Source organism: Sarcophilus harrisii, chromosome 6 (assembly GCF_902635505.1).
Source record: "Sarcophilus harrisii chromosome 6, mSarHar1.11, whole genome shotgun sequence".
Classification (NCBI taxonomy): Eukaryota; Metazoa; Chordata; class Mammalia; order Dasyuromorphia; family Dasyuridae; genus Sarcophilus; species Sarcophilus harrisii.
In genome coordinates this window covers 173,863,594-173,876,529 of record NC_045431.1, presented here as the reverse complement: position 1 = coordinate 173,876,529, position 12,936 = coordinate 173,863,594, and the positions used below count along the sequence as shown (strand labels likewise).

General features: G+C 38.8%; 1 protein-coding gene across 3 annotated transcripts in view; it reads right to left on the bottom strand.

Moving 5' to 3' along the window:
- Window positions 1–1,336: 1,336 nt before the first annotated feature.
- Window positions 1,337–12,936, bottom strand: part of FUT10 (fucosyltransferase 10) — a 28,986-nt gene continuing 17,386 nt past the window's right edge. For all 3 annotated transcript variants that reach the window (XM_031942450.1, XM_031942448.1, XM_031942449.1), the window contains exons 3-5: window positions 12,622–12,913; window positions 7,316–8,151; window positions 1,337–3,769 (exon numbers count right to left, since the gene is read on the bottom strand). In XM_031942450.1, coding sequence (XP_031798310.1) covers window positions 3,545–3,769; window positions 7,316–8,151; window positions 12,622–12,913 — 1,353 coding nt within the window. In that variant the 3' untranslated portion in view covers window positions 1,337–3,544. The remainder of the gene's footprint in view (window positions 3,770–7,315; window positions 8,152–12,621; window positions 12,914–12,936) is intronic.

Genomic DNA, 12,936 nt, shown 5'->3' with positions numbered 1-12,936 from the left:
GGCCCAGGAATCCTTGGGGATGCATCACAGTGTCTGCCCCACCAGTACTGGTAAAGGGAAACTAGAATTGAGTTAGAGTAGAGGGATTCTGTTCTATTAAGGAGTGGGGGTGGGGTGAACCATGTCTGGGAAGGAAAGGAAAAAAAGAGCTCAGGATGTCTGGGGGTGGCCTTTGAGATGGGGAAGGGGGAAGGAAGTTCTGCTTGGCACCAGTGGGAGTCCTTTAGACACCCCTGTGAGGTTTGGGGGGGGCAGAATGAACAACTTTCCTCCTTCCTCTTAACAATAGTAACATAGATACACAGTAAAACAGCCTGGACTGGCACAGCCCCAATCAACTTGCTGGGTATTTTATCTGTACACAATAGACAACTTCTTCCTGTCCTCTAAAGACCATATGCTTCTTGAGCTCTATAGGTTTTCGTCACTAGTATCCAGATATGACAAGCTTCCATGGGTCTCTAGGACCTCCAATTCTCCCTCACCTCATTCAGGGATGAAGCTAGGAGTGTCCATCTCTGCTATTGCTCAGGAGCCACAACCCCAACAACTTCTCTCCTGATCCAGGTCAACATGAAGCCCTGAATTATGGCCTTACTGTTGCTTCTTTTCCTGTTGTATCTATTCTTTCCTGCCTTGGGTTGGGAATATTGAAGAACAGAATAGATTAGTATAGAAGCCTTGTGAACTACGAAAGGTAGAGAGAAAGAGAATTGGAGTCCATGCCAGGGCTTGCAGAAAGCCAAGCCCAATCCACTAGCACAGGCTAGATGAGTTACCAGGACCTCAAAGTGAAGATTCTAGATAAGATAAATAAGGGATGAACCCTGTTCTTTGTCTACACTGCACTGAAAAATGGACTTGGTGAGGTTAGAAGTGGGGATATGTTGAAACATCTAAGTTTGATCCCATTATCCTCAGGGAATGAAGTATCATGAAGGGAAGGTTTCTACTTCTGTTCTTGCCATATTAGTAAATATCCCTTTATAAAAGTTATAAAAATCCTCCATAATTCCAACATCTATAGCATCTTAGGACTTTCAAAGGGAAGCCTCTGATCGACATTGCCAGTACTTTATTACTAAACTTCACTTTACAAATAAAGGAACAGGTTTAAAGTGGGCAAGTATGTATTTACAGTCAACAGCAAAATCAGGTCTCCTAATGTTGGACCCAGTCCTCTGTCCACTCCTACAATGCCTCTTTGAAATTGGTCACAGTTGAGGTTCAGAACTAGAAATTTATTTACACATGTTTTAAAATTCATTCCACAGATATGGGGAGCTTCACAAACCTTAAAGTGATATGTAAACACTAGCTATCAATGTTGTAAAAAAAAAAAAAAAAAAAAAAATTGTAGACATGGGAATTCCTCTCAGCCAATGGCTTTGTAGGAATTGAGGAAATTGCCCAGAAAAAGGAAGTGCCTTGTCTGCCATCACCTGGTTAGTAAAGAGCAGACTTGGTTCTTTTCTCTCCTAATCAAATTAATCTCTTGAGTTCTGTTCTCAAGTGTAACAAGAAGGGAATTGTTTTTGATGAAGATGCCAGGCCCAGCAGGAACTAGACAGCAAGAAATCATATACCCTGCAAGGCCTCTTCCTAGAAAGTAAATTTTCTTTAAACACAGCTCATGACCACGTAAAGACCCTACTTGATCAAATATTCCAGTTGCCTCTAATATAAAATATAAAATTCTGTTTAGTTTTTAAAGATCTCCATATGGCCTCAATTTTTCCAGCTCATTGGAAATTACTCTTCCCTCTGAGTCAACCAAACTAGCCTTCGCTCTTTTCCTCTCTCATGCATGCTCCATCTACCATCTCCATGCATTTGTATTGGCTGTGCCCCCTCCCTGGAATGTACTCTCTCCTTCCTTTCATGTCTTCTTTCAAGATATGCCTTAAACATCACCTTTTACATGAAGCCTTCTCTGATCCTCTAGGTGCTAGAACTCTCTGTCATCCCTCTCCCCCAACTACCTTGTAATTAAGAGTTGCAACCATTCATTTCAAATGTATTTTGTATTTTTAAAAATGTATTTCTTGTCCCATCCATTGGAATGTCAGGTCCTTGTGAATAGAGATTATTTTTCTTTTTTTTTCCTGGCTTCCTGAGGTGGACAAATGAGAATGTAGAAAAGAATCCCAGATTCAGGCAAGGAGACCTGAATTCTGGACCAAGCTTTACCACTAATCCAATATCCTGTTATAGGAAAATTACGTTGTGGAAAACATTAGTGGGATGTGGATACAAATCTTGGTTGTGTTGCCAGGGTGAGCCAGGAGGAAGGAGGCTCCTTTGGCCAGTGACTTGCTCTCTCTACCGCACTTTGGATCTTGAAGGATCATGGATTCAGAGGTGGAAGGGACTCAGAAGCCATCTCATGCAATCTCTTCATTTTAGAGAGAAGGAAACCAAGACCAGAGTCTACTCCCTGAAAAGAAAGGTGACTTCTCCAAGACCACGCAAGCAGTAAGTGGCTAAGTTGGGATCCAAACTGACTCTTACTCTGTCAGCCTGCTTGCCTCTTTCTTGGTGAGTAGGTGACCTCCATGTCTCTTTTTAGCTCTAAATCTTAGAATACGCTAGGGCCAGGAAATCCCAAAAAGCATAATCTTTCAGCTTTACCAAGAGTATCCAAATTTTTTTCTGGGGGGATGAGGCAGGGATTAATAATAATGGATGTTCCTGTAACATTTTAAAGTTAACATATACAAGCTTATCTGACCCTTACAACAACACTGTGAAATAGGTATTATTATCCCCAATTTATAGACAAGGAGCTGGAAGCTTTGAGAAGTGGTTGAGGGACATAGAACTAAAAGTTTCAGAAACAGGATCTGATTCTAGGACTTCCTAATTTCAGGTCCAGTGCTCTCTTTATCATATCACTTGGGGTTCTTAAGGTGACCACTAGTACAAATCACTCACACCCACATAGAGCTTGGAGGCTTCCTGAAGGCAAGATTGTGAGTTGACTTTGCTCATTCTCTGGATAGCAGAGAGGGACTTCCCAGGACCGAGCTCTCATGCTTCTCTCTTTCATGCTTGGCTGACAGAAAGGTTGCTACCCAGTGACCATGAAATGGTCTTTCTGAGGGTAGGAACATCTGACACAGAATGTGCAAAACACGTCCACATGCCATCTGTCCCAGGCACTGAAATGGACACTGTCCATTGACATGGATCTTAATATAAAGGCAGCAGGAATTTTAATCTAGCCATTTAAAGTGGATAAAATTAATGTCTACTAGAAATATTTTTTAAATATAAAAATATAGGGTGACTTCTAAGAGTACTTCATGGGAATTATCTGATAGAGCTTATTGTGAATACTGCACCAATTAATTCCTATCCTAGAGGATAAGTCAACAAAACAACTTTCTTATCATTATTGACTTAAAATGTTATTAAGGCAACCTAAAGAGCAGCGTCCCACACCCATGAGGCAAACAACATCAATTCTGTGGCTCGTGTCTGGGCAGGGCCTAAAGCTATAATATAGTAGCTCTAAATCAATGATCCTAAGGGCTTGTTGAAGTCAGTCTTTGAATACTAGGGCCCAGAACTCTTGTGCAGTGAAATTCTGATTCCTCTCCACCAAATGCCGCAGGGCTCGGGCTTCCTTCTTGGACTGCTCAAAGCTCGGGATCCACATCTCACGCAGAGAGGTCCATTGTAGAGCTGGAATAGGGAAGGCAAAAGCCTGGGGTTTGGGGCAGCTCAGGTGTGTCACGTCTGCATTCCACCTTTTAGGGAGAAAGCCCTAAGAGCAGAAAAGGAAAAGAAAGGCACATGATGAACAAACCCAATATAAGGTAGCTCTTTTAAGAAAGACTAAATCCTAAGATTGAGGGGGAGGGGTAGAAAAGGTGAGATTTGATAATAGCCTAAGAGCAGGGAATGATTGGTGGACAGAGGGAGAATTGTCTAATTTAGTTAAACCCACAAGAGATTTTATTTTTTCAAAAATAAAATTTAAAAAAAGCCCGAAAATAAATTTTTAGAAGGAAAATCTGGTCTGTTTCTTAAACTTTCAATTCAATTCAAAAAGTATCAGTTTTATAAATACCTGTTATGTGACAGCCACTGTGTGTTGGGTCCTGAGGAGATAAGATAAGAACAAAACTATCCTAACATCAAGTATTTGGTTTATTAAATTGATAGCACTTCTGTGGGAAGACACTGAACAAGATGAGGTGAGCTCTCTCAAGACAGTTGTGAAAATCGAATAAGGCTTCATCTACTTCAGAGTTTGAGTAGGCCTGAAGGTCCTTGAGCTTTGACTCAAGGGCATACCTAAGTCCCCCCCCCCCCTTCCTGCTATCCTTCCATGACATCATTTTCTCTCTACTTCGATCAAATATGGGCAACTATGTACTTATTGGCCAAGTTCAATTTCTTGGGTAGTCCCTGAGTTTAGAATGTAAGACCCACTGCCAATGAGGATGATGGTCAGTGGTGGGAGGGGTGTTTATGTTAGGGACTATTTAATGTGTAAAGCCTGTCCCAAAGGTGCCTCCCCTCTTCCATTGCCTGCTCGATGGGTGGGACACCCGCTTCATGCAAGAATGTACATAAAATTTTATTTTGCTCCTAGAGATCTCTCCAGCTTTTTATTAAATGGTGACCACTCACCATTCTGAGCCATACAGCACTAACCCTCAAGGAGACCCTAACTGGCCTTCAAAGGAGGCAGCATTTTCACTGAGCTCTGAGGGAGCTAAGGATTCTTCAAGATGGACTGAGAAGGGAGGGCACACACAGTCTCTGGCAAGCTATGGAGGGGGGAGAAAGAACCACCAGGAGGCCAATTTTCATGGAATGTAGAGTGGGAGAAAAATAATGATAGCTACTCTTGGAAGTTGGCAAAACACTTTAAAATAGTATCTTCTTGCGACAATCCTGGAAGACAGGTACTACAATTATTTCCATTTTACAGAAAACTGAAGCAAATACAGGTAAAGATGATAGGATACAGCTTCTAGGGGAAATATAACAGTAATCCTGAGGTCCTCTGACCTTAGAGTGCTTTTGATCTAACAATCTGTCTGTCAATGATTCTAAGGTCTTCTAGTTTTAGGATAGTCTTACAAATAAGACAATCTGCTGGTTAGTCATAAACAAGTTCCTGAGACAATAATGAAAAAAAAAAACCACTACTCAGTTCTGCCTCTGGGCCATAAAATTAGCATATCAGTGACATGAAGAACCAGATCTTTTTGTCTTTCCCAATAAATTTGTCTTCTTGCTCCTACTTCTTTGTTAAATCCTTTTGGAACTTAGCTTAATTAAAATGGCTTTACAATAAACTTTGCCCTTTGACTTGGAGATGGGTTTAAGCCTGCAAATTCTTTTGAGACACCTTATGCTGGTCTGCAACCCCAACTTTTGGGGATTTATTTAGGGAATGCCCTAGCGTTACTATGTAACCTTTACATTGCCAGTCTCTCCTAATTCCCAGGGCGTCAGAGAATCCTCTGGCCACTGATTTTTGCAGTGTCAACTAACTTTAACCTGACTTGTCTCTTCTGAGGCCTCCAGAGGTCTCTGGCTACGATTTCTTGAATCGTAGTTTAATAACCAATAGCGTACTCAATAACAGCCATGTGCAAACTTAAAAGTCTTTATTATACTTGCTCACATAATGCCCTGACCTGTTAATTCCCAAGTGAACACCAGGTCTGCGAGAGAACTACGTGTTCACTATCAAGTTCCTTACCTCTCTTGGCTATCCATCCACTTGGTTCAGCTACCCCAGAATAAAGAGATTGACTTCTTGCTGTACTAGGCTTAAGAAGGGTCTGTGAGGTCACACCCACAGCCAATCAGAGAGGGAGCTGTCTCCCATTAAGAAGCTATCTCAATATGACGAGGGTCCTGCCCATTAGGCAGTCTCTGGCCACAAAAATTACTTCCGGGCCACTCAACAACCTCCTGTTTGCATTGGGTTGACTCACTGTAAAAAGACCCTAACAGTTGGGGTATGTCTTTAGCTGACAGGCTAAATCCTGAAAGGGACTTAGCACCTTAAAAGAATTAGCTGTAAGGAGAAGTGGGGTTGGAAGCATATGGGAGTTAGGGGAGATAAAATGTGGCATTGGGAGGAGAGGAGATAAAGATACCATGAGACAAGAGTACCGTGGTGGCTGACCCAAAAGAAGGTAGCAGCAAAGCCATGGGCCATAAATTGCTTTATAGGGAAAATTTATCTTTAAGGTCTTGACATAACTTGGATTTCTGACTGGATTACCTTTAGAAGGTGGTTCCAAGTAACTAAACTGATCTCCATTATCAAAGCTTTTTTCCTGCCTGCCTAAGAAATTAATTTTTATCAATTTCTCTGCTAACATTGTGTTAGGTGTGGTTCATCAAAGGGATTTGCCCAAGATGATCAAGCTATTAAGTGCTGGAGTTGGGATCAGAACTCAAGCCTTCCCAGCTGTACCCCCTAGCTGATAAAAAGTGATATGTAACAGAGAGCAAGGAAAGGCAAGCTAAATTCAAACTATGGAAGGTTTGAAAAGCCCAATGAGAAGCTTGTAATATATTCCAAAGGCATAAAAAGGGCCATGTCAGAGTTGTGGTTCATGGTTCAGGATGATCACTTGGTAGTTGTGGGGATGGGCAGGGAGATCAAAGAGGAGGCTATTAGAAAAGTGCAGAAGAAAAAGGATGAAGATCTGCATGGTGAGAGTAGCAGCCATGGGAATGAAAAGGAGATGGTTTGCCATAGAAGTAGAACCGCAATATGTGGAGGACTTAGCAAGTAATTTTGTGATGGATAAAGGAGTGGAAGAAACAAAAGATGGTTCTGAGGTTGTAATCCTGGGTGACTGGAAGAATGGTGATACCTTCCTCAGAAAAAAGGAAGCTGGAGGTCACAAAATTGACAAGATGGTAGAGGAGTTGTCTTCAAGTCTCTCTGTCCCTCAATCCTTCCACATCAGCAGAGGGGAGTTTATTGACCACTAAGCCAATAGAGGTAGCATCTTCATGATGACCAGACTAAGAATAGGCATATCTTTATTTTTCCTAAAGGCACAAGGATGACTTGGTACACTTACTGTTACTCTTGAGTTATCTCACAAGTATTTTGTTTTTCCAAATATATGTAAAGATAGTTTTCAACATTCATTTTTGTAAAACTTTGTATTATAAATTTTTTTCTTCCCTCCTTTAGCCTAAAGCCCTAAGAGTTTAGATGATTTGCCTGGGACCATATTACTAAGACCTATTCTTTGCAAACCAAACCCATCCTTGTCTTTTGCACAGGCAGAAGGACCCACCTCCTGAGTTCTCAATTAGTTACCTTCTCTTGCAGCCTGATGTTTTCCCACACCTTGTTACACACCATGCATTCAAAGGCATCAATGTAGTTGTCTTGTGTGATGTCCTGTACACCCCACCTGCGCTCCTTCAAAGTCGTGAGAAGCCGGTGGTTGGAGATCTCACCCTTCAGTTTCCATTCTATGTAGGCCTCGTATTCTTTGTCATTGTTATCCAGCTGTTTGATGAAGCCTGCCAGCTCCCGAGGGTGAGAAAACCCATTTACCAAAATGGCACTTTTGTTGCTGGGAAGCCAGTCAGTGATGCTGGGTGAGCCGTAGTACACAGGGACCACGCCCAGCTTCAGAGGTCGCCAGAACTTCTCTGTGATGTAGTCATCACAGACTGCATTCTCAAACGCAAGGATGAACTTGTACTGTGCAAGGATCCGGTAGAAGCCATCATCATCCATAGAAGCTGGGTTTTTCAGCTGTGGAGGGAGGTCTCGGTTTCGCAGACATTCACCGTAAGAGTCCACTTGGATGTGACTCATCAGCTCCCGCACATAACTGTCCCGGTCTGAAGGTGGGTCGCAGTCAGACTGCACGTACACCAGTGGGGCCAGGCGCTGTCTCAGGCTGTTTTTGGTGTGCAGAGGAACCATGTACCTTAGTGACTTCAGAGCATCTACACTTTCTAGATACTGAGTGGTTAATGGCAAGTGGGAATGGCGGCTGAAGGTAGCCGTATGATTAAACAGTGTGATGACAGGCTCATGGAAGAGCTTGTAGTTGTTTTTAGGAGACTCTTCATGAAAGAGAGCCCAGTCATGATGGACTTTCCGAGGCAGAGGCAAGCTGTCTATGCTAAAATCAGTACCTAGAAAAGACAAGCAGCAAATATTGTAATCTCAGCTGGAGGGGATTTTGGAGAATGTCTCCCAGACTACCTTACTCATGAAGATATTGGGGCTTTTTTGCTCCAGGTGTCCCAACACACTATTTTTATTGTTTTTTTCTAGACTCTTAGAATAATTTAAATGGGCAAAATTGTCACAAATCTTCAAATAGGGAAAAAAAAGGTAAGTTAATTTTTTTCAATATATAAATCTTGTTTCCAATGTGAGGATAAAATAACTATAACAAAAAATGAAATCTCGGGTAAAAAACACATATTATTCCACAGCAGGGACTAATGAATGTTTATTGATTGACTATTACTAAATCAAGTAAGATAATTATGTAAAATGGTCTGCAAATCTAAAAGTGCTTTAAAATATCTGCTATCATTAACAGGAGAAAATAGCAAATTACTCCAATATTTTTGCCAATGTGATGGGAAGTCAGACACAACGGAAATGGTTCAACAACCACAAAATTAATGTTACTTTTTTACATTCCTCAGAGAAATAAGTCATGTGCAGGCAGGAACTCTACATGGTAAGTGGTTCCTTCTCATGTGCTTGGCATATAAACAAGGAGACTTTGTTGTTATGATGAAAAATAAGAATTCACATACTACCATATTCCAAAAGGATATAATGCTAGTTTACTGGAATGAACATGATTTTTTCTTTTGGATCTGTGATTTCTTTGATATTTGGAAATATAAGTGGATCTTTCTTTAATCTGATAAAGAATATCTCTAAAATCAAGAGTCAGCATTATATACAGTAAAGAATCCTTTCCACTAATATCAGGGGAAAACAAAATATTAATTATTACCACTACTAGGAATACTGGCAATAGCAGTAAGACAAGAAAAAGAAATAGAGGGAATTAGCACAGGCAAAAAGGAAACCAAAGTATCCCCATTTGCAGATGATATGATGCTTTACTTAAAGACCCTAGAAATTCAACTAAAATTAATTGAGGCAATTAAGAACTTTGGCAAAACTTCAGGATATAAAATATATCCATATAAATCCATCAGTATTTTTATATATTTTCAGCAAAATAAAGCAAGGAGAGATAGAGAAATTCCATGCAAAATAACTACAGAATGTACAAAATATTTGGGAGTTTACATCTCTATTCAGCAACTAGATAACATAAAACATTTTAAAATATAGACCTAAATAAGTAAAGAAATATTAAATGCACATAGTCTGAGCCAATATAACAAAAATTATAATACCACCTAAATTAATTGACTTATTCTGTGTCACATTACCAAAGGACTGTTTTATAAATTTAAAAAGAAAAACTCATCTGGAGAAATAAAAAGTTTGTCATCTCAAGGGAAATAATGGAAAAAACTGGGCCGAAATGCTACAAAGCAGTAATCATCAAAATAATTTGGTCCTGAATTAAAAAAAGAGAGGCTGATTAGTAGAACAGATGGGGTATACATCGTATTGATGCAAACAAAACTACTAGCTCAATGTTTGATAAAGCAAAAGACCCCAGTCTCTGGTGGAGTAAGGACTCACTATTAAACAACAATAACAACAAAATTACAGGAAACTAGAAGAGTCTGGTAGAAATTAGATTAAGACCAATATCTAACATAATAACACAAGATAAGTTATACATATTTTAGATATAAAAGGTCATCTTATTCACAAATTGGAAGAGCAATGAAGAACATATCTTTGGCAACAATTAAAGCATTTACAATTTTACAACAAATCTTAGAAAAGGTCCCAGAAGATGATAGTGATACTTTTTAATAAATAAATAAATAAAATTTTTGAACAAACAAAACCATATGTTATTCAGTTGTTTTAGTCATATCCAACTCTTCATGACTCCATTTATAGTTTTCTTAATAGAAATACTGGAGTGGTTGGCTTTTTCCTTCTTCGGCTAATTTTATAGATGAGGAAACTAAAGCAAACAGGGTTAATTTTCTTATACAGGGTTATATGGTTAGTAAATGTTTGCGGCCAGATTTGAACTCATGGATATGAATCTTCCTAACTCCAAAAGACTGGCTCTCTATCCACTGTACCACTTAACTATCCCTATTAAATTGGGGGAAAAAAAGATTTTAAAGCAACTTTCTCTGATGGAAATCTGAAACTCATGATATGTAAATGATTGATTCAAATTTATAACCACAAGAGCCATTTCCCAACAAAAAAAAATTGGTTGAAGGATATGAACAGGTAGTTTTCAAAACAAGAAATGTAAGTTATCAATAAATAATTTTTAAATACTCTAAATTACTAATAACTAGAAAAATACAAATCAAGGCAGTTTTTATGTTCTATCTGGCAACCTACTAAAACGGCAAAAATGACTAAAGGAAAATGGCAATTGTTGGGGGAACTGTGGAAAATAGGCACATGTTGTGTATGCTGTGAATTAGCTAATTCTTTTGGAAAGTAACTTGGAACTATATCCCCAAACTAAACTACATTGATACTAATATACTCTACCTGTGTATATACTCTGACCAAATGATATCATTAATAGGCCTATGCCTCAAAAAGATTAAAGAAGGAAAAAAAGGAAAACATATATTAGAAAAATATTTATAGGAGCTCATTTTTAGTGGCAAAGAACTGTAAACTAATGGTTGGTGAATGGCTGCACAAATGATATAATGGAATATTATTTACTGGAAAAAAAAATGAAAGAGAAACCTGGGGAGATTTATATGAAGTTGTTTATTCTTCATTTTCAAAGGGGACCAAGGACATCATGATGTTGAAATGACAGAGTGGATGATGGGTGATGTCTTCACTTGCCATCTGTACCAGAGAGAACTATGGAGACTGAATGTGGATTGAAGCACACTATTTTTATCTTTTTTGTTTGTCTGTTTTCTTTCTCATAGTTTTTTCCCTTTTGGTCTGATTTTTTGTGCAAAACATGACAAATATGGAATTATGTTTAAAAAGATTATACATATTTAATCTATATCAGATTGCTTGCTATCTTGGGGAGGAGGGAGATAAGGAAGTGAGGGAGAAAAATTTGGAACTCAAAATCTTACAAAAATGAATATTGAGAATTATCTTTACATGTATTTGGAAAAGTAAAATAGTATTGAAAATTTAAAAAAAATTTTTTTAAAGTTACTATATTTTAAAAGAAAATCAAAGTACGGATACTAGAGATTCAGTTTCATATCTTTTTTTCTGTTCCATGTACATGAAAACATTCATTTTATTTAATGATAAAGTTCATAATTAAAAAAATTTTTTTTAACATATTAAAGTAACTTCTATGCAAAGCATTAGCACTATTTCCTAAGTCAGGGACTTCTTAGCTACTTCATGTCCTACAAAGACCTCAGGCTCTCCTGCTCAGATCAAGATTCAGAACCATTTAAAGTTAGACTCATGAAGTCTACAGACCCTTTCTCAAATATAATAACTTAAAATATATAAAATACATAGGATTAAGGAGGAAACTAATCATAAAATAAAGTCATCAAAAAAACAATTTTTAAATGTTTCCAAACAAGAGGGTAACTTGCTCTAGAATGTCCAAAGGATACCAGACCCTTGGAATATGACTTGGGCCCATGGCCTTTCAAGAAGACAATGAACAAAAATTATTTTGACCCTTATCTCATCATTATAAAGGGTTAGCATGGCCTTAGAGATAGTTCTGGGCTCAAGTCTCTGACACTAGTTTACATCTAGCTTCTGGTACTGTAGCTGTGTGACCCTGGTAACCAATCATTGTGAGCCTATGGCAATCCCTAAACCTTAGTTCCAAAGTCATAAATAGGATGAGTTCAGCACTGGTGAAGAGAGTTCCCATACCTAGGAATCAGAAACACATTGATGATACAAAATTTTATTTTCCCTTCTCTGACTAATTCATCAGTAATGAAATAGCAAAAATATCTGGGTAATGTTCATGGCAAAGAACTACATCTGAGACAAAAATCTCCTGTCTCAGAGACATTCACATGTTAAATTCTACTATCTGAACTGAGTGCATCCATTCAGCTTGCTGAATTGTTATCTGCACTGACTACCTAATTCCCTGAGATATTTAATTCACATAATGTCTTCCTCTCCATCTATGCCAAAGTGAGATAGTAGAGAGAGACATCATTTGTCTCTACTCCCCTGTCCAGTTAATGGATAAGGGTTCAACCAATACTAGGTAGATCCAGAGTAGATGATGGGTGATGTCTTCACTTGCCATCTGTACCAGAGAGAACTATGGAGACTGAATGTAGATTGAAGCACACTATTTTCACCTTTTTTGGTGACCGAAATGCCTTGACTTTCAGCACCTGAGGGACTAAATAAGGCTGCATCTGATCAGATCCATCTCACACCGCAGTCGTTCTAGTAACTCCTGTGGCTAGCATGTAACTAGTCATTAAAAAATTAGAGTAATAAAGAAGAAACATTTTTAGAAAGACAAACCTACTACTTACCATAGAACAGGAATGCTTTGGTCAGATGGTGATGCTGGTAGCTCCGATTGATGGTAAAAAAGCAGCTATCTGCTCCACAGTGACCTAATCTCCCTGTTTCCCCAGTCAGTGGGGACCACCAGAGCATGATAGGATAGCTGTCTGCTTTGGATATCTTCTTCTTATTCTGGTACAGTCCTTTCTTAAGAAATAGATGGAGATGTTTGGTGGCTTCTTCAGGTTTTTGCTGCCCATCTTTCAGATTAGAGTTTTCTATCTTCAGTCTTTCAAATTTGCCAAGCTCACTGACTACCTGGGAAAGAATAATAATAGCTT